The 22,206-nt window shown below is 44.5% G+C and overlaps 1 protein-coding gene across 4 annotated transcripts in view; it reads right to left on the bottom strand.

Annotated features, from left to right (window-relative positions):
* Window positions 1-22,206, bottom strand: part of TPK1 (thiamin pyrophosphokinase 1) — a 689,236-nt gene that overhangs the window by 366,828 nt on the left and 300,202 nt on the right. For 3 of the 4 annotated variants that reach the window (XM_040353161.1, XM_040353162.1, XM_040353160.1), the window contains one exon: window positions 6,733-6,828. The exons of the other annotated variant lie outside the window; for it this stretch is intronic. In XM_040353161.1, coding sequence (XP_040209095.1) covers window positions 6,733-6,828 — 96 coding nt within the window. The remainder of the gene's footprint in view (window positions 1-6,732; window positions 6,829-22,206) is intronic. 4 annotated transcript variants of the gene reach the window in all.

The raw sequence follows: 22,206 nt of genomic DNA, 5'->3' as shown, positions 1-22,206 counted from the left end.
GTCCACTAATTGCATATCCCTGGTCTACAGGATTGGAAATATCAGTGTGTAAATGGATAGAAAACTGGCTAAAAGATAGAATTCAGAGAGTCGTGGTTAATGTTTCTTACTCTGAATGGTCCAATGTTATCAGTGGTGTACCCCAAGGTTCAGTGTTGGGACCCTTACTTTTAAAAAATCTTTATAAATGATATTGGGTCTGTGATCAAAAGTAACATTTCTGTCTTTGCAGATGACACCAAGCTATGCAGTGGAATAACGTCTTTACAGGATGTCGCCAATTTACAAGCCGACCTCAATGCTCTGTCTAATTGGGCGACTAAGTGGCAGATGAGGTTTAATGGTGATAAATGTAAAGTTATGCACTTGGGGGCTAAGAATATGCATGCATCATACATACTAGGAGGAGTAGAACTGGGGGGTTCCGTAGTGGAGAAGGATCTGGGGGTTTTAGTTGATCATAAGCTTAATAATGGCATGCAATGCCAAGCTGCGGTTTCCAAAGCGAGCAAAGTCCTTTCTTGTATTAAGAGAGGTATGGACTCCAGAGACAGAGATATAATTTTTCCCCTGTACAAATCATTAGTAAGACTTCATCTGGAATATGCAGTTCAGTTTTGGGCACCAGTTCTCAAAAAGGATATCGGGGAACTGGAGAAAGTGCAGAGAAGAGCAACCAAACTGATAAGAGGCATGGAGGAGCTCAGCTATGAAGAAAGATTAGAGGAACTGAATTCACTCTTGAGAAGAGGAGATTAAGGGGAGATATGATCAACATGTACAAATATATAAGGGGGTCCATATAGTGAACTTGGTGTTGAGTTATTCACTTTACGGTCAACACTGAGGACAAGGGGGCACTCTTTACGTCTAGAGGAAAAGAGATTTCATCTACAAATACGGAAAGGTTTCTTCACAGTAAGAGCTGTGAAAATGTGGAATAGACTCCCTCCAGATGTGGTTTTGGCCAGCTCAGTAAAGTTCTTTAAGAAATGCCTGGATACTTTCCTAAATGTACATAATATAACTGGGTACTAAGATTTATAGGTAAAGTTGATCTGGGGAATATCCTAATTCCCTCATGGGGGATCAGGAAGGAATTTTTTTCCCCTGCTGTAGTAAATTGGATCATGCTTTGCTGTTTTTTTTTTGCTTCCTCTGGATCAACTGTGGGTATAGAATTGGGTATATGTGATTGTACGATATTATTATTTTATTTCTTATGGTTGAACTTTATGGACTTTTTCAACCTGACTAACTATGTAATGAACACAAAGTGGCAGATAATTGTGAAGTGGAAGGAAAATAATAAATTATTTTCAAAATTGTTTACATATAAATATTTGAAAAGTGTGGCATGCATTTGTATTCAGTCACCTTTATTCTGATACCCCTAACTAAAATCTAGTAGAACAAAATTCCTTTAGAAGTTCCCTTTTTAATAAATATAGTCCACCTGTGCGTAATTGAATCTCAATATAAATACAGCTGTTCTGTGAAGCCCTCAGAGGTTTGTTAGAGAACATCATGAAGGCCAAGGAACACAACAGACATGTCAGGGATAAAGTTGTGGAGAAGTTCAAAGCAGGGTTAGGTTATAAAAAAAAAAAAAAAAACAAGCTTTTCACTCCATTATCCGAAAATGAAGAGTATGGCAAAGACATGGTCGTCCACCTAAACTGACAGGCTGGGCAAGGAGAGCATTAATCAGAGAAGCAGCCAAAAGGTCCATGGTAACTCTGGAGGAGCTGCAGAGATCCACAGCTCAGGTGGGAGAATATGTCGGACAAGTAATAGTCATTCACTCCACAAATCTGGCCTTTATGGAAGAGTGGCACTGAAGAAAGCCATTGTTTCAAGAAAACCATAAGAAGTCTTGTTTGCAGTTTGTGAGAAGCCATGTGGGGACACAGCAAACATGTGGAAGGTTCTCTGGTCAGATGAGAAGAAAAATTCAAATTTTTGGCCTAAAAGCAAAATGTAGCGGAAAACTAACACTGCGGACACATGGTGGTGGTAGCATCATGTTGTGGGGTTTCTTTTCTTTAGCAGGGAAAGGGAAGCTGGTCAGAGTTGATGGAAAGATGGATGGAGGGCAATCTTAGAAGAAAACCTGTTAGAATCTGCAAAAGACTTGAGACTGGGGCTGAGGTTCACCTTCTAGCAGGTCAAAGACCCTAAACATTCAGCCAGAGCTATAATGGAATGGTTTATATCAAAGCATATTCATGTGTTAGAATGGCCCAGACAAAGTCCAGACCTAAATCCAATTGAGAATCTGTGGCAAGACTTGAAAATTGCTGTTTACAGACACTCTCCATCCAATCTGACAGAGCTTGAGCTTTTTTTCTAGATGTACAAAGCTGGTAGACAAATCCCCAAAAAGACTTGCAGCTGTAATTGCAGCGAAAGTACAAAGTATTGACTCCGGGGGGCTGAATACAAATACACGGCACACTTTTTCACATATTTATTTGTAAAAAAATGTTAAACATTTAATATTTTCCTTCCACTTCACAATTATGTACCACTTTGTTTTGGTCTATCGCATAAAATACATTACGTTTTTGGTTGTAACATGACAAAATTTGGAAAATTTCAAGGGTTATGAATAGTTTTTCAAGGCACTGTTTGGTTAACCAACTTAAGACCTAAGACAGAACTTTTACTGTAGGAGGGCACATGTTGCTTGTCAACCGGACACAGCGGATTGCGGTCCCTGGCCTCTTTTGCGATTACATGATGATTACCCTGTACCATGTGATTAGCTGTAGCCAATCACTGCATGTCAAAAATAAAATGCTAAAAAAAAGGAAAAAAATTTAAATTATAATTCAAGTGGTTGTAAAGGCAGAAGTTTTTTTTTTTTTTTTATCTTAATGCATTCTACGCATTAAGATAAAAAACCTTCTGTTTGCAGCAGCACCATCCTAATACTTACCCAAGTTCCATCTCTATCCAGCGATGTGCACAAGTGTCTCAGCCATGAAGGACTCTCCCTCCTGATTGCTGTCAATCAAAGTCAGTCAGCCAATCATGACGGAAAGGTGCTGGGGCCAAACCGCAGCTCTGTGTCGGAGTGGACACACAGAACAACATCTTGGCTCAGGTACCCCATAGCAAGATGCTTGTTGTGGGGGCACTCGACAGGTGGGAGGGGCCAGAAGCACTGAAGAGGGACCAGAGAAGGATCTGGGCTGCTCTGTGCAAAACCACTGCAGAGAGCAGGTAAGTATGACATGTTTGTTATTTTTAAAAACAAAAAAAAGATTTTGGTATCAATTTCAAACAAAAATTTACTTTTTTTTTTTACATACTGTCACCAGTCAGTATCCCTGATCACTCACTGCCACACCAGTCATATGATGATTCTGTATTGCACTGGTGACACCATGTGGGAAAAAAAAAACATTTTATTTAATTTCTTAATTTTCAAAAAAATTGGGACAAAAATCTTGCCATGTCTCTTACCTTGTACTGTCCTGGCATTTTATTGGCCTAATAAATCAGACAGGCCATCAATAGTGATGTACAGAACTGTTCGCTGGCGAATAGTTCCCGGCGAACATCGATTGTTCACGTTCGCCGGCGAACATATGTGATGTTCGACCCGCCTCCTATTAATTAACATTGAGCAAACTTTGACCCTCTACCTCACAGTCAGCAGACACATTCCAGCCAGTCAGCAGCATACCCTCCCTCCCTGACCCTCCCACCTCTAGGGCAGCATCCACTTTAGATTTATTCTGAACCTGCATCCCAGGAGTTGTACATATATTTATACACTGTATAGTTTAGTTAGATTAGAGGTGCAGGGTGCTGTGTAATATAAAGGGGTCCAGTGGTGCAGGGTGCTATGTAAAGGGGCCCAGAGCTGTGGGGTGCTGTGTAATGTAAGGGGCCCAGTGGTGCAAGCTGCTGGGTAATACAAAGGGGCCCAGTGGTGCAAGCTGCTGTGTAATATAAAGGGGTCCAGTGGTGCTGGGTGCTATGTAGAGGGGCCCAGAGCTGTGGGTTGCTGTGTAATGTAAGGGGCCCAGTGGTGCAAGCTGCTGTGTAATATAAAGGGGCCCAGTGGTGCAAGCTGCTGTGTAATATAAAGGGGTCCAGTGGTTCTGGGTGCTATGTAGAGGGGCCCAGAGCTGTGGGGTGCTGTGTAATGTAAGGGGCCCAGTGGTGCAAGCTGCTGTGTAATATAAAGGGGTCCAGTGGTGCAGGGTGCTATGTAAAGGGGTCCAGAGCTGTGGGGTGCAGTGTAATGTAAGGGCCCAGTGGTGCAAGCTGCTGTGTAATATAAAGGGGCCCAGTGATGCAGGGTGCTATGTAAAGGGGTCCAGAGCTGTGGGGTGCTGTGTAATGTAAGGGCCCAGTGGTGCAAGCTGCTGTGTAATATAAAGGGGCCCAGTGGTGCAAGCTGCTGTGTAATATAAAGGGGTCCAGTGGTGCAGTGCTGTGTAATGTAATGGGGTCCAGAGGTGCAGTGCTGTGTAGTGTAAAGGGGTCCAGAGGTGCAGGGTACTGTTCAATGTAAAGGGGTCCAGAGGTGCAAGGGGCTGTGTAATGTAAGGGGCCCAGTGGTGCAGGGGGCTGTGTAGTGTACAGGGGCCCAGAGGTGCAGGGTGCTGTGTAATATAAAGGGGTCCAGTGGTGCAGTGCTGTGTAATGTAAAGGGGCCCAGTGGTGCAGGGTGCTGTGTAATATAAAGGGGTCCAGTGGTGCAGGGTGCTGTGTAATAAAAAGGGACCCAGAGGTGCATGGTGCTGTGTAATGTAAAGTGGTCCAGAGGTGAACGGTGCTGTGTAATATAAAGGAGTCCAGTGGTGCACGGTGCTGTGTAATGTAAAGGGGTCCAGAGGTGCAGGGGGCTGTGTAATGTAAAGGGGCAACACAGAGAGAGGAGTCTGAAGAAGAGGAGTCAGAGGAGCAAGGTGGCTTTGAGGAGGTGGAAGACCAACCACAGCAGGCGTCCCAGGGGGCTTGTTGTCACCTTTCAGGGACCCTTGGTGTTGTACGTGGCTGGGTGAAGGAAGAGACATTCAATGACTTCAGTGAGGACAAGGAACGGGACATGGCTAGCTTGGTATCCAACCTTGTGTAAATGGGGAGTTTGCGGTTGTGCAAATGGACTGTTTGCGGTGCGTTAAACAGGGAGTTTGGTCTGTCAGAGTTTGGTCTGTCACTGTGAACCCTAAGCCTGTCTGTAACCCTAACCCTAACCCTTACACTACCTGATCGATACAACATCATACCTGATGTTTTAAAGCACGTTATTCCAAACAATTTATGAATGTTAGGTGATTTATGCCCTTTAAGGATTAAAAACGGACTCTGCGACAACTACGTAATTTTCCATGGGAGTTTTGCCATGGATCCCCCTCCGGCATGCCACAGTCCAGGTGTTAGTCCCCTTGAAACAAATGTTCCATCACTATTGTGGCCAGAAAGAGTCCCTGTGGGTTTTTAAATTCACCTGCCCATTGAAGTCTATGGCGGTTCGCCCGGTTCGCCCGTTCGCGAACATTTGCGGAAGTTCACGTTCGCTGTTCGCAAACTCGAAATATTTGGTTCGCGACATCACTAGCCATCAGTACATCAGGATTGATCAATGTTCAAATATATATTTTGTAGATGCTATAACTTTAATGCAAACCAATTATTATAGATTTATTAGGATTTTTTTTCCACCAAAAACATGTAGCAGAATACATTTTTACCAAAATCTAAGAAGAAATTTGATTTTATTGGCTATATTTAATAACAGAAATGATAAAACATTGTTTTTGTTTTTTTAAACATGTTTGGTCTTTAACATTTTTTTGTTTATATCACAAAAAATAAATAAAAAAAACAGTGATGATCAAATACCACCAAAAGAAAACTATTTGTGTGAAAAAAAAATAACAACATAAATTTAATTTGCGTACCACACAATTTCCAGCTAAAGTAGCACAGTGCTGAATAGCAAACAAATTCTCTGGTCATGAAGGGGTGTAAAACCTTCCAGAGATCAAGTGTTTAATATGAGAGGGAAATGCATACGCCCTGAACATATGTGCCACTGCATTAGCATTTATATATTGATTAGTTGTGCATTAGCCAAATATTTAACTTTGTTGAAGGTGGTGCAATAAACATACATCAGTCAATTCAAAGAGAAATGATGCATTGTTTCATAAATGTAATACACTATTTTCACTGTGACTGCATGCATAGTCATTTCTCTGTAATTAAGACTGCTACAGAAAGAAACATATAATGAATCATAATATGTTAATAAGATACTCTGTATCAGTGTCGTTGACGGCAAGAAACACTGTAACAAGCTAGATACCTTTATTTCATCGTATGTCTTTTTCTAAAGACATGCATGCTATTACACTATGTAAATGTCTTTGTAACACAATAGCACATTTATCTTTTCACTGGCAGTAGACAACTATAGACATGTGTTTGTTGGCCGCTTTCTGGACCCTCACTGTTGGCTTTCTTTTGCCATCTCTTCTAGTTACTCTCATTATGACCTACATTTCATGTAAATATGTTAAAATTTAATGTATCAAATATTCATGTACCATGGAATCAAGTTTGCAAATTGTATTGTTAAAAGTGATGTCATTATACCACGACCCTCCCAAGGGGTGACGTATAAACTGTGGGGGGGGGGGGGAAGTATTGCTCATTTGCCAAATTTTGCAGTCAATTAAGCAGGCAGGAAAAATATTTTGTAATTACCTGAAGCTTGTTTTGAATAATTTTATCTTGTAGGATTGAAAGGCACTTTGTAAAGTCAGTATGGTCTTGATCTGGTGTGTTAATTAGTTCACATCCCTACAAGAAAAAGAAAAGTAATAAGAGATTTTCAAAACTGTAGGTATACTATCTATTATGATGATTTACTAAAATTGGTGCGCACAGAATTTAGTAACTAATCAGCTTCCAGATTTCATTGTCAAAGCCTAAGGCCCCTTTCACATGTATGGATCCCGTGAGGATCCGTACATGTGTATGCATGACTATGACCTTCTAGCTACCAACCTTCTTACGACCAATGACATTTCTCAGTGGATGTCAGTCTTCTGCATAGCATCCTTGAAGATAATGGGGCTGACAGCGCTCAGAAGCTGGACTGGGAAGTATTGAATGGTGGCTGCAATAAACCACATGTTTCTTCAAAAGAAACAGTTAAATAAAAGTAATACACAGTACAAAGTTAAAATTGGCAACGTTAATGATGGATCACTATGACAGTCCAGGAAATCCAGACAGGGGTGCCGACCATGGATGCTGCAATGTATAACAACCTGCAGTGTGTGTGGTGAGCCAGAGCCGCTGGCTTGGATGGATAACGTCACTGCGACTGTGGACTAGGCAGCATTGTCCACATGACCAGAAATGGCCATGATGGGTGTGGCAGAGGGTTTCGCTGGACTCCTGGACATAACTGACATGTCCAAGATGGGAAGCAGCCGTGGCTAGCGTGGAACGCAAGTGCCCCCTGTTGCCGTGACTATCGGTTTCACGCACATGAGCTTTATCAAGTCACGGGAATAGAGGCAAACAAAGGTTTATAAGCCCACTGTGGAGGTGGGACTGAGCAGACTTTAAAAAATTATCTTGGCTTACACCCTGTTCCAAATTATTATGCCAATGATATTTTTCTAATTTACCTAAATAATTAAAACAACAGTCAGCATAATTCTCATGTTATCAACTATTAATGCTGCGTACACGCAATCGGAATTTCCGACAGGAAAAGTTTGAATGTGAGCTTTCGGTCGGAAATTCCAACCGTGTGTAGGCCCCATTGGACATTTTCTGTTGGAATTTCCAACAGCAAAAGTTTGAGAGCTGGTTCACACGGGAAAAGTTATGCAATTCCGACGCACAAAAATCCTACGCATGCTCGGAATCATTGACCTTCATTTTTCCCGGCTCATCATAGTGTTGTACGTCACCGCGTTCTTGACGTTCGGAATTTCCGACATTATTTGTGGGACCGTGTGTATGCAACACAAGTTTGAGTCAACATTCCGTCGGAAAAAAAATCTGCGGTTTTCTTGTCGAAAATTCTGATCTTGTTTACGCGGCATAAGAGTACAATTCAAATTTTACTGAACAAACCTCCTAATGATAACAGTTTTTTAAAAATAAAAAACTTACAGCGCACTGTTATAAATTATTACGCTCAGACAGACTTTTTCCATCGGAAATTCCGACCGCGTGTATGCCCCATCTGATTATTTCCATCGGAAATTCCGATGAGTCCGAGTTTAGATCGAGAACATGTTCTCTTTTACTCCATCGGAATTCCAATTTGATTTTGGTCGGACAAAGGTCCGACCGTGTGTACGTGGCTTTAGTTTCAAAACACTTTATAGATTGTAAAGAACTGAACATTTTCTTTTTTTGTGTTTGCGGCATATTTACTGAAATCAAAAGCTATTTCAATCAAATTTTGAACATCATTTACATTTTTTAAACATTTTAACAGGCCATGTTACATTTTAACATAGGACCCCTTATTTGATAGCAGCTTCATAAGTCTTGCATCCATTGGACTTGTGAGTTTTTGGACAGTTTCTGCTTGAATTTGTTTGCACAATGTCAGAATAGCTTCCCAGAGCTGCTGTTTGGATGTAAACTGCCTCCCATACTCATAGATCTTTTGCTTGAAGATGCTCAAAAGGTTCTCAATAGGATTGAGGTCAGGGGAGGATGGAGGCCACACCATGACTTTCTCTTCTATTATTCCCATAGCAGCCATTGATGCAGAGATATTCTTTGCAGCATGAGATGGTGCATTGTCATGCATGAAGATGATTTTATTACGGAAAGCACCATTCTTCCTTCTGTACCAGTGAAGGAAGTAGTCAGTCAGGAACTCCATATACTTTGCAGAGGTCATCTTTACACCTTCAGAGACCCTAAAGGGGCCGACCAGCTTTCTTCCGATGATTTCGGCCCAAAACATGACTCCACCACCACCAACTGACGTTGCAGCCATGTTGGAACCAACCATCCACTATTCCATCTATCTGGACAATCCAGGGTTGCATGGCACTCATCAGTGAACAGGACTGTTTGAAAATTAGTCTTTATTAGTGCCTAGGTTTGAAAAATCTGTGCTCCCGAGCCGTAGGTCCTCCAGACAACAAACGTTGCACACTTGTAACGGAGAAATGGGGCTACATGTGCGCAAAGTTTGGGGTCCATGGGACCTAAGCCTGGCCGGTACCGGGTCCCCAAAGTCACCGGAAAAATTACAGTTTAACATGGGAGTCTATAGGGGTGCCCGGCATCGAAAAATCGGTGCTCCCCGGCCATAGGTCCCCCGGACAACAAACTTTGTACACTTATAGAGGAGTGGGGCTACATGTGTGCCATGGTTGTGGTCCAGGGAACCTACGGCCGGCTGGCACCAGGTCCTAAAATCCGGGAGATCAGGCGCAAAAAGGTGACTCAAGTATAAGCCGAGGGTGGCATTTTCAGCACAAAAAAATGTGCTGAAAAACTCAGCTTATACTCGAGTATATATACGGTAAGTTGTCTATGCATCTCCACACATGTGTAACATACACAATGCAAAAATACACTATCATCATAGGACATTGTGTAGTTCTAGGTCCTCATTCAACCCAATGGGGTTGATTTACTAAAGGAAAATCCACTTTGCACTACAAGTGCACTTGTAAGTGCAGTTGCTGTAGATCTGGGGGAAGCTATAAAATGAGGGGAAGCTCTAAAATGAGGGGAAGCTCTGCTGATTTTATCATCCAATCATGTGCAAGCTAAAATGCTGTTTATTATTTTCCTTGCATGTCCCCTTCAGATTTACAGCGACTGCACTTAAAAGTGCACTTTCAGTGCACTAGTAGTGCAAAGTGGATTTTCCTTTCGTAAGTAACCCCCATTGTGTGACAATGAACACAAACAATAAATCCAAAATGCTTCTCTCCTGCAAAGGTATGAAAACCTTTCGTTGTCTGTAAGGGAACTCATTTGGCTTTGATCGCCATTACCTCCATGCAACTGAAGTTTTTGCTGTGTGCCTGGAGGAAATGGCAAGGGACACTATGCTTATCACAGTGCTTATGTATGAATCTTCAGTGCTCACCTATGTACTTGCGCAAGGTGCTTCCTACATAAAGTAGGCCGAAGGGGCACCGCAGAACATAACTAACAAACTTGGTGGAGCATGTGATGAATTGTTTGATATTTTAACAGTATTATTACTCATTTCAGCCTGACCAAGGGGGACAAGTTGGCATGCGAGACAACCCCCTCTTCCTACATTGAAAAATCCCTACTTTATTATCAAAAAAAAATCTAATGTCATAATGGGGTTTTCTATTTGTCGTAGATAATTTGCTGGGGGCTAGAATGTTCTTCAATGTACGCGCCCTCCTAAATGTAACTTGAGGGAGCTAATCTCTGTTCTAACTTTAAGATCCTGTAATGTTTGTTTAAAATTTTTTGACCCTCCCCTGCCTCTCTCCATCAGTTTTGGGATCACATTAACTGAGTGATGGAGAAAAACTGAGGAAAAAGAGAAACATTGGAATACTAGTCAGTACCAGCTTGCACCACTATTAGAACCGTTTTTAATTTTAGGATGGATATGCCTCAGGACGGTCCATTGTTTTAAAGGGTGCCTCGAGATTGACCAAAATTTTAAAGGGTGCATTGACTGAAAAAAGGTTGTGAAACGCTGGGGTAATGCATGTGTCTAGTGTGAGACCTGACATTTCCTGGTCAATAGGAGGAAAAATAATGTATCATTACTGGTATTGGGAGAAGGAATAATGTAAATGTTGTGTATCAGTAGGAGGAATATTGCCTCATTGTTGGTATCAGTGGGATGAATAGTGCCCAAGGGCCAGAAAAAGGCTAGAAAAAGGCCTAATTCGGCCTGCGAGTTTGGACACCACTGATATACATCGAAAGAGAATAATCATGGAGCCTTTCTTTCAGAGTTGATCATAAACAAACATGAAATTATAAACTAATCATGCCAGGATGGAATGATATATTGGCCAATTCTTCTTTTAAAGTGTTTGACATGTTTCTAAGGCTCAGTTCAACAGTCATCATTTGGAATGGCTTCTGTGTTATCTTATTCACAAACTTAAATACATCTACGGTATGTTTCATACTTTAGCTTCCTTCCACTGAATTGATTTAAACCGTTGATGTAAATTCCTAAGCTGCACAAGCATGTCCATTTAAATCTGTTCTCATACTGTGTCACACTTCAAAAAACTGGGAGATAAGATTTTCCAAATGCAGTTGTAAAAACATTTGTCATTTACCAGAGTTGTGAGACTGGAAAAGTCTCTCCATTCAAAACTTTTACTCTATCACTGTAATTCTGGATGATATCCAAACATCCATCACCTAGTAAAACATTTTTTCCCCTTGCTGCTATCAGCACCCTATTGCATTTCTCTGCTCATTAAAGATGCAAATTCATAGGGGAATTTATCAGAACTGGGGCAGCTGTGCATGGCAACTAATCAGCTTCTATCTTTCATTTTCGAAGCTTGCTTGAACAAGCAGAAGACAGAAGCTGTTTGGTTTCCATGCACAGCTGCTCCAGATCCTGTCTGCTCCTGTTCTGATAAATTCTATCCCCAGTGTCTGACTTTTGCAAATACCAAGACCAGTTTAAAGTGACATTAACCTCTTGCCGCCCGCGCTATGGCCTAAAGATGGCTACACCGCATGCCTAAATTGGCAGGAGGGTGTCCATGTATGTCCTCCTGTCACAGGTGTGCGCAGCCTTTGGCATTAGGGTGTGCACCCCAAAGCTCAAACACACTCTACTGATCACTCACGATGTTCTTTCAGAAAGGGAAGGGGCCGGCATATGGCATATTTACTGGCCCCTTCACCCACTCATCCTAAAACATCCACAGCAACAAACGGTGGGAGAGGGGGGAAAGCCGGCAGTGCTGTAGGGGGAAGGAGGGGGAGCCAGGTCAGTAGGGAGAATCTGTTCTGCACAGGGTGATTAGGCTGTGCCTGGGCACACCTGGCACACCCTGTGCGCATGCCTATGCCTCCTGTGCATGCAATGCCTGCGGGCATGTGGCTCGCTCTGTGATCAGCGAGTCCATGAGACTCAGCTGATCACAGATCGGAGTAAGGGGCTGATCCCGACCCCTTACCACGTGATCAGGTGTCAGACAATGACAGCTGATTACGCAATGTAAACAGAGCCGGTAATCTGCTTTTCCCCCCCCTCATGCTGACAGGGTGAGAAAAAAAAGCAGATTACCATCTGGAGTAAATGGGACATCGGTCCCACACACTCCAGACCCACTGCTGCTAAGCAGTGCCCACCATTGCCACCTATCAGTGCCCACCAGTGCTTCATCATCAGTGCTGCCTATCAGTGCCACCTATCAGTGCCCACCAGTGCTGCCTCATCAGTGCCACCTATCAGGGGGAAACTTAGCAGGCAGGTGATGCTGGAGAGCCCTCCCTGAAACAGATCATGGAAGCAATATACACCTGCCAATCCACCCTAACAGAGCACATTGATGGCATGAGGGCAGAAATGTCATTCCTTAAGCAAAATGTGCAGAATATCAGGGAGAGGGCCACGGAGTGCTGAGCAAAGAATTAGTGACCTGGAAGATGTAGTTCGCCCCTTAGAAGGCAAGGTGCAAGCTGTGCAAAGGGAGGTGACTGCCCACACTGACAAGCTGGGAGAATTGGAAGACCGTCAGAGGAGGAATAATCTTTGTTTTGTAGGTTTCCCTGAAAAGGCAGAGGGAAAACCACCTGAGGATTTCCTAGAACTGTGGCTTAAAGAAAATATGGCTGACACCACGTTCTCCCGTCTATTCGCTATAGAAAGAGCACACAGAATTCCATCTAAACCTCCCCCTTCTGGCTCCCATCTTTGCCCGGTGATAGCAAAGATCCTGCTTTTTAGAGACCGGGAAAGTATCCTCCGTGAAGCTTTCACTTTGGGAGACCTGCAATTTAATGGGAATCGCATCTCGATATACCCGGATTTTTCGGCAGCTACACAGAGGCAAAGAGCCAGCTTTGTTCATGTGAAAAAAAGGCTGCGGGAGCTGCAATTGGCATACAGTATGCTATACCCAGCAAAATTGAGAGTGGTAGACAGAGGCAAGGTTTTCTTTTTAAACGCTCCAACTGAGGCTTCAAGCTGACTGGACGCCAGGGGGCGCTCTAGCCCTGCTGCGCACCACTGACAGTTTGATGTTGCTTTACACTTGTGATGCATGGCCTGCACTCACTTTCCTGTTCCCTAGCGGGGTGGCCCTATGTTTATTTTCAGACACTATGTTTCTCCTGTGCGATTTCCTGCGCAGTTTTTCAAGCTGACTGACTGTGAAATAGTCCTTGTGATTCACCTAATCGCTCTTTTTGTTTTCTTTTGGGACCCCTTTTTGGTTCCTAGATGGACTGTCTTTACAGTTACTATTTTCACTACAAACTATTTTTCCTGTGTTTTTTCTTTCAGCTACACTGGTTGATTTATCCCTTTAGACCGGAGGGACCCTAAGGGATATGTTAGATATTGTCATGGACGCTACTTAGCTCCTTCAAGACAAGCTGCATACTGTTATGTGGCTACTATTCTACTGCTACTGACCTGTGACCCCCCCGAGGTCACCTGCTTTTCTAGTTATGGGATGTAGGCGCACGACATGTTGGGGTTGTGTGCAGGGTGGGAAGGGAAGGGTTAACTTGTTTTATTTAATTGTGCTGTGTGCTGTTGATATTCTTTGTTTTGGTCTCTTCAGAATGGGTGCACGGTTTATCGGTTGCTCAGGTATTGTCCTACTGTTTTTTCCTAACATTGGTCTGCGTGTATATTCCACCCCCTTTCTCCTCTCAGGTAATAGAGGGTATTTTAAGGGAGGCTGTGATGATTGCACAGGGACCACTGTTATTGCTTGGGAATTTTAACGCAGTGTCGGATGTAGATCTCGACAGGCATGGATGTATCTCTGCCTCACATCATACTCTTTCCACATGGTTGGAGAGCTACGCTCTCACGGATGTGTGGCGTCAAAAATCCCTGGAGTCAGAGAATACTCCTGTCACTCAGAGACTCATAAGACACTGTCTAGAATAGACTTACTGCTGTCCCCTACAGATGGGCTTCCGATCATATCTAGCGTCCGATATCTCCCTAGAGCCTTATCGGATCACTCCCCGATGGAGGTCATTTTGGACCTAGGTGCTCCAAAAGGGAGGAGGCACTGGGGTATGAATGTAGGATGGCTGCAGGAAGAATTTATTACCCTGTCATGTAAGACCGATATTGACCACTACTGGAGGGAGAACGGGGCGGACACATCGATTCATAATCAGTGGGAGGCTTTTAAAGCGACTATGAGAGGGATGTTTACTGAAGAAACAAGTGATTTCTCTAAAGCTTTAAATTCGGATATACGAAATGCAGGATTTAATGTGACTAGGGCTGAACAGAAGTATATTCAGAAACCAACTCCTGATACTTATCAACTTTGGCAGGACCAGATGAGACAGTACAGATTGCTTTTGACTGAACGAACTACAAAACAGCAATTACGTCAGACCAGATCCTTTTTTGAATTTGGGGATAAGAGTGGTCGTCTGCTAGCATTCTTGGCAAAACCGCTTTATACTCCAATCACTGTCCTACAACTCAGACAATCCAATGGGGAGGTGGTGCGAGATTCTCATGGTATTCTGGACACATTTCTGGAGTTCTACGAGACCCTTTATCAGTCCCAGACCCCGACATACAGACTTGGAGCTGTCTTCCTATCTAGATAAATTAAGTTCAGAAGATAGTGCTAACCTGGAGCACTCTATAACACAGGAAGAAATATGTGGCGCCATTTCCTCTTTCAAGCCTGGTAAGTCGCCTGGACTTGATGGTTTTCCGGCCGACTGGTACCGATTGCACAGGGAGAACTTGGCGCCACATTTACAAAGGGTCCTTGCAGCAGCAGAAAAGGAGGGTATACTCCCAGAATCTATGCGTGAAGCCCTGATTGAGGTGATTCCAAAGCCAGGGAAGGATCTGCAAGAATGTAAATCTTATAGGTCAATTTCCCTGATCAATTCTGATGTCAAAATGCTGGCCAAAATTTTGGCCGGTAGATTGCAATCGGTGATTCTCAAATTAATTAACTCAGACAAGGTGGGATTTATACCCGGCCGATATACCCAAATGAACCTTAGAAGGCTATATGTTAACTTACAGATTCAACATGAGAATACAGGCAAGAGAGTGATAGCATCATTAGACACTAAAAAAGCGTTTGACTCGGTGGAATGGGACTATCTCTTCTCCCTTCTTGTTAAGCTGGGCTTTGGGCCGAAATTTGTCTCCTGTGTTAAGCTATTGTACAAAGAACCCTGAGCTAGTATTCGAGTAAATGGCCTTATATCAAACACTTTTCAGATCCACAGGGGGACGAGGCAGGGGTGCCCTCTGTCTCCTCTCCTGTTTGCCCTGGCTATTGAGCCACTGGCGGCTACACTTAGGGCTCATGACTCATTACTGGGTAGGGCTAATCTATTTAAAATATTTTTTTTGCCAAAATTCCTATATGTGCTCTCTAATGCCCCGATCTACAGTAGATGAACCCGATATTGTGTCAATCTCGCTCCCTTTCTCGGCGAGATTGACCACCTACGAGCCCCATCGCGGGAGCCAGCGCTGAGCTGGCTTGAAGGCGATGGAGACAGAGCTGTCATAGAAGCGACGGGAGATCCGACTTGGATTCCCGCCAATTCTACACGTGTGCGGCGTTTGTTATGAATCCTGAGGGGGAAGTCCCCGCCGGATTTTAAATAAAAATTCGGCATGGGTTCCCCCCTCAGTAGCATACCGGGCCCTTAGGTCTGTTATGGGTTGTAAGGAGAGCCCCCCCTACGCCGAAAAAACGGCGTAGGGGGTCCCCCTACAATCCATACCAGACCCGTATCCAAAGCACGCTACCCGGCCGGCCAGGAAGGGAGTGGGGACGAGCGAGCGCCCCCCCCTCCTGAGCCGTACCAGGCTGCATGCCCTCAACATGGGGGGGTTGGGTGCTCTGGGGCAGGGGGGCGCACTGCGGCCCCCCCCACCTCAGAGCACCCTGTCCCCATGTTGATGAGGACAGGGCCCCTTCCCGACAACCCTGGCCGTTGGTTGTCGGGGTATGCGGGCGGGAGGCTTATCGGAATCTGGGAGCCCCCTTTAATAAGGTGGCCCCCAGATACCGGCCCCCCACCCTAAGTGAATGGATATGGGGTACATCGTACCCCTACCCATTCACCTGGAGGAAAAATGTCAAAGTTAATAAACACACCACACAAGGGTTTTTAAAATAATTTATTTTTCTGCTCCGGAGGCCCCCCTGTCTTCTTTATTAGCTCTGTTTACCAGGGGGGGGCTTCTTCTTTGACGTCTTCGGGTGGGTGGGGGCCGCCGTCTGGTTCTCTTCCACCGCCGGGGGGGGTCGCTTTTAAAAAAGCCCCCACCCCCCAGCGGGTTTCCTCCGGCGTCTTCGGCGGGGGGGCTTATTCTTCCGCTATCCCGACGGGTCTTCTCCGCTATCCGGGGGGTCTTCTCAACTCTCCGGGGGTCTCCTTCTATGTTCGCCGCTCTCCGCTGTTGACTCGGCGCACCCCGGTTCTTCCTCCAGCTGTCCGGTGCCTTCTCCTTCAGCGCTGAACGTCTATCTTCTTCTTCCGTGTTGTGAAGTATTCTTCTTCTTCCGGGCTGTGACGTCATCTTCTTCTCTTCTCCCGATGTTGATACGCCGGCTCTTCTCGCTGAAATGACGGATGCGCGCCTTGCATCGGACCTATATAGGCCTCACAGTCCCATCATGCTCTGTACCTACCCATGTGATACCTACCCACGTGGGTAGGTATCACATGGGTAGGTACCAGAGCATGATGGGATTGTGAGGTCTATATAAATCCGATGCAAGCCGCGCACCCGTCATTGCAGCGAGAAGAGCCGGCGTGTCAACATCGGGAGAAGAGAAGAAGAGAAGACGTCACAGCACAGCGGCCTGAAGGGAGAAGTAGAAGACGTCACAGAACAGCGGAAGAAGAGGAGAAGACGTCACAGAACAGCGGAAGAAGGAGAAGGCACCGGACAGCGGGAGGAAGAACCGGGGTGCGCCGAGTCAAGAGCGGAGAGCGGCGAACATAGAAGAAGACCCCCCGGAGCGGAGAAGACGTCACAGAAGAGCGGTGAAGACCCCGGAGAGCAGGAGAAGACCCCCGGAAATCGGAAGAAGCTTCCCCTGGTAAAAGAGCTAAAGAAGACAGGGGGAGCCTCCGGAGCAGACTAATAAAATATTTTAATACCCTGTGTTTTTTATTTGTGTTTTTACCACTTTTCCTCCAGGTGAATGGGTAGGGGTACGATGTACCCCATATCCATTCACTTAGGGTGGGGGGCCGGTATCTGGGGGCCCCCTTATTAAAGGGGGCTCCCAGATTCCGATAAGCCTCCCGCCCGCATACCCGGACAACCAACGGCCAGGGTTGTCGGGAAGGGGCCCTGTCCTCATCAACATGGGGACAGGGTGCTCTGAGGTGGGGGGGCCGCAGTGCGCCCCCCTGCCCCAGAGCACCCAACCCCCCCATGTTGAGGGCATGCAGCCTGGTACGGCTCAGGAGGGGGGGGGGCGCTCGCTCGTCCCCACTCCCTTCCTGGCCGGCCGGGTAGCGTGCTTTGGATACGGGTCTGGTATGGATTGTAGGGGGACCCCCTACGCCGTTTTTTCGGCGTAGGGGGGGCTCTCCTTACAACCCATAACAGACCTAAGGGCCCGGTATGCTCCTGAGGGGGGAACCCATGCCGAATTTTTATTTAAAATCCGGCGGGGACTTCCCCCTCAGGATTCATAACAAACGCCGCACACGTGTAGAATTGGCGGGAATCCAAGTCGGATCTCCCGTCGCTTCTATGACGCGCTTGCTGGGATGTGCTGTCACTATTCCAGTGAGGGCGAGATGTCGGCGAGATGTCGGCACCATGTCGCCGAGAATCAGCGCGATGCTGTCGTGCTAAAAACACAATATCACAAATACCTACTGTATATCCCTAAAAAAACGTTTCGCTACATTAACTCCCTGCTATCGTCCTTCCTGTGGGGCGTTAGGGCAGCTAGAGTTTCCCTGGAACTTTTACAACTACCGGTGGGGAGAGGAGGTTTGGCGGCGCCTGAGCTGCACTTCTACAACCTGGCCTTCGCAACTAGTACACATACACTGGCACATGTTTCCACAGCTGAACAATGCTGCTATTGCGGTTGAAGCAGCTGTGGCAACGAAACTTTATTGAACTTCTTCTTTAGGGGAGAGGTACCTACGGTGGGGGGCAGGGAGATGCTTGGCTCTGCTAAACATATACTGGGGATGTGTATAAAACATATAGCCGACGCCCCTCTGCACCTTTTACCTAATGCCCCGCTGTGGTTTAATCCCTGTTTGAGGGAGTTTTTTCATCTGGAGGATGGGTATAGGGGGGCAAAGTTTGGACTCACATATCTCCACCAACTATATAATGGGGAACTAAAAATGTTTGCACAACTACGTAGGGAATTAGACATACCCGACTCCTGGGCATTTCAGTTCACCAGACTGAAGCATGCTGCTCATGCTTAGTTTGGGACAGAACGAGTACCACTTGAAAACTCTAAACTGGAAAAGCTCCTTGTTGCTCCTGAGCACAATAAATTGATCTCTACCTACTATAGTTCACTCATGGATAGAATAAACCCAAGAGAAAAGAAACTTAGAGAGAGGTGGATCAATATTATACCAGAACTTGCAGAGGAACAGTGGGGGGAGGTGTTGACCTCTTATACGCCCACCGTTATCTCTGCTAGAGACAAAGTGATACAACTTAGATATTTGCATCAAATGTACTATAATCCGTTAAGGCTGTATAAAATGGGAAGGAAGGATAACCCCACCTGTCATAAATGTTTAATGGCAGAGGGATCCTTTATACACATGGTCTAGGATTGTAATAGGATACGGCCCCTATGGTCGCAAGTGACCCAGTTTATTGCTGACACATTTGATCTGCCGAATATCTGTAGTCCACTGTTGGGACTCCTTGGCATCATAGAGGATGAGGTAATGAGTAATAATACACAAACACTACTGAGACTGCTGTTTAACTGTCAGAAATTTATTGCTCTCAACTGGATTAAGAGAGAGTATCTCACATTAGCTGCCTGGAAAGGCCTTGTCAATGCCAATGTCACACTGTATAAAATGACGTATGAATCAAGGGGCTGTCCTAAGAAATGTAATAAAGTTTGGGGAAGATGGATTGATTCTAAGGATACGGTATAAACTGACAACTGAGAGGATTTCATTTCTTTGCTATTATCTGATAGGTAATTGCTATGACATGGGAGAGGGGAATGTGAAAGTTTGGGATTGAATGAATAACAGCACAAAGCACAAGAAGGTTTGGAGGACTTAACCTCCGTTGTTATATGAAGTTTAAATTATTATGTTTCTTTTATATGAGCACATGAGGTGCCTGATACTTTGGTTTTTATTTAAAAAACAAAAACAAAAAAACGTCTATTTGTACTAAAAAATATACTGAACCCAGAATTAGAAAGGGGAAAGAGTTCTCTATTGACATACCTTGATGTTTTACATGCTTATGACTATACCTTGTATACAACTTCTCATGTCCTGTATGTACATTTGGCAAATAAAAATTGTTAAAAAAAAAAAAGTGACAGTGCTGAAGGCTGAAAATTGGCCTTGGCAGGAAGGGGGTTTAGGTGCCCAGTAAGCAAATGGTTAACCACTTGGCCTTTGGGAGATTTACCCCCCTTCATGACCAGGCCATTTTTTGTGATATGGCACTGGGTTACTTTAACTGACAATTGCGTGGTTGTGCAACACTGTGCCCAAATAAATCACCACTGCGTTTTTTTCTTTTTTTTGCTATAGACAAAAAAAGCCGACATTTAAAAAAAAATATATATATGTTTTACTTTCTGCTATAAAACATATACATTGCCTTGTAAAAGTATTCACCCCCTTGACTTTTTACATTACAGCCTTTAGTTCAATATTTTTTTTTTTATCTGAATTATATGTGATGGGTCAGAACACAATAGTCTAAGTTGGTCAAGTAAAATTAGAAACATATATACATTAAACTATTTTTCAGAAATAAAATAAAATTATAATTGGTATGTGCGTTTCTATTCACCCCCTTTGTTATGAAGTCCATAAAAAGCTCCGGTGCAAACAATTACCTTCAGAAGTCACATAATTAGTAAAATTATGTCCAACTGTGTGCAATCTAAGTGTCACATGATCTGTCATTACATATAGTATACACACCTTTGAAAGGCCCCAGAGGCTGCAACACCTAAGCAAGAGGCACCACTATCCAAACACTGCCATGAAGACCAAGGAACTCTCCAAACAATTAAGGGATAATGTTGTTGAGAAGTACAAGTCAGGGTTAGGTTATAAAAAAAATATCCAGATCGTTGATGATCTCTAGGAGCACCATCAAATCTACCATAACCAAATGGAAACAACATGACACAACAGCAAACCTGCCAAGAGACAGCTGCACACCAAAACTCACGGACCAGCAAAGGTGGGGATTAATCAGAGAGGCAGCACAGAGACCTAAGGTAACCCTGGAGGAGCTGCAGAGTTCCACAGCAGAGACTGGAGTACATAGGATGTCAATTATTCATATGCTCCATAGAGTTGGGCTTTATGGCAGAGTGGCCAGAAGAAAGCCATTACTTTCAGCAAAAAAAAAAAAAAATGGCACATTCTGAGTTTGCGAAAAAGCATGTGAGAGACTCCCAAAATGTATGGAGGAAGGTGCCCTGGTCTGATGAGACTGAAATTTAACTTTTTGGCCATCAAAGAAAACGTTATGTCTGGCCCAAATCCAACACATCACATCACCCAAAGAACACCATCAGTCATGACTGGGAAACTGGTCAGAGTTGAGGGAAAGATGGATGGTGCTAAATACAGGGATATTCTTAGCAAAACCTGTACCACTCTGTGTGTAATTTGAGGCTAGGATGGATCTTCATCTTCCAGCAGGACAAAGACCCCAAAAACACTGCTAAAGCAACACTTGAGTGGTTTAAGGGGAAACATGTAAATGTGTTGGAATGGCCTAGTCAAAGCCCAGACCTCTGTCACGAGCGAGCTACAGCGTCTTAAAGAGCCAACGTACAGATATGACGGCTCGCGCAGGGGAGCCATTCTGCCACAGTATAAGTGTGGCGGCTGGTCGGGTAAGGAGTTAATCAGTCCACTAACCTTTTTCTCAGTAGTTTTGTGGTTTGTTAACCTGCTCTTTGGCAACCTTTTTTTTGTTTTTTTGTTAAGAGAGCAGAGTCCATGGACACCCTGTCTGTTCAAAGACTTGTGACGGATAAATAGGGATGTTTTCCAGTTCCAGTGATGTCCTCAAGTCTTTAGCTGTTACTTGTGGGTTCTCCTTTACCTCACTAAGGATTCTGTGTTGTGCCTTGGCAGTCATCTTGGCTGAGCACCTACTTCTTATAAGAGTAGCCACTCTACTAGTACTAAACTGTCTCCATTTATAAACAACTTGTCTAACTAGTGACTAATGAATTCCTAAACACTAAGACTTAGAGCCGGTTCACACAGGGGCGGCACGACTTCGGGGGCGACTCGGCCAGGCGACCTGAAGACGACTTCCAAGGCGACTTGCAAAATGACTTCTGTATAGAAGTCAATGCAAATCGCCCCGAGTCGCCCCCAAAGTCGTACAGGAACCTTTTTCTAAGTCGGAGAGACTTGCGTCGCTCCTATTAGAACGGTTCCATTCACTAGAATGGGACGCGACTTGTCAGGCGGCTGCGTCGCCTGACGAGTCGCCCCAGTGTGAACCAGGTCTCACGCCGACGTATCTACTGATATGCCGTAGTAAGTCCAAATAAGCGCCATTGTATCTATGCGCTGATTCTTTAAATGAGATACGCCTGAATTTTGCCAAGATACGACCAACGTAAGTCCCCTACGGCGTCGTATCTTGGGGGCATATTTACGCTGGCCGCTAGGGGCGCTTCCTTTGAAATTCCACGTCAAATATGTAAATGAGCAAGATACGCCGATTCACGAACATACTTGCGCCCGTCGCTGTAATCTACGTCGTTTACATAAGGCATTTTTCCGGCGTAAAGT

Source organism: Rana temporaria, chromosome 5 (assembly GCF_905171775.1).
Source record: "Rana temporaria chromosome 5, aRanTem1.1, whole genome shotgun sequence".
NCBI lineage: Eukaryota > Metazoa > Chordata > Amphibia > Anura > Ranidae > Rana > Rana temporaria.
This window is presented reverse-complemented; position numbering and strand designations above follow the sequence as displayed.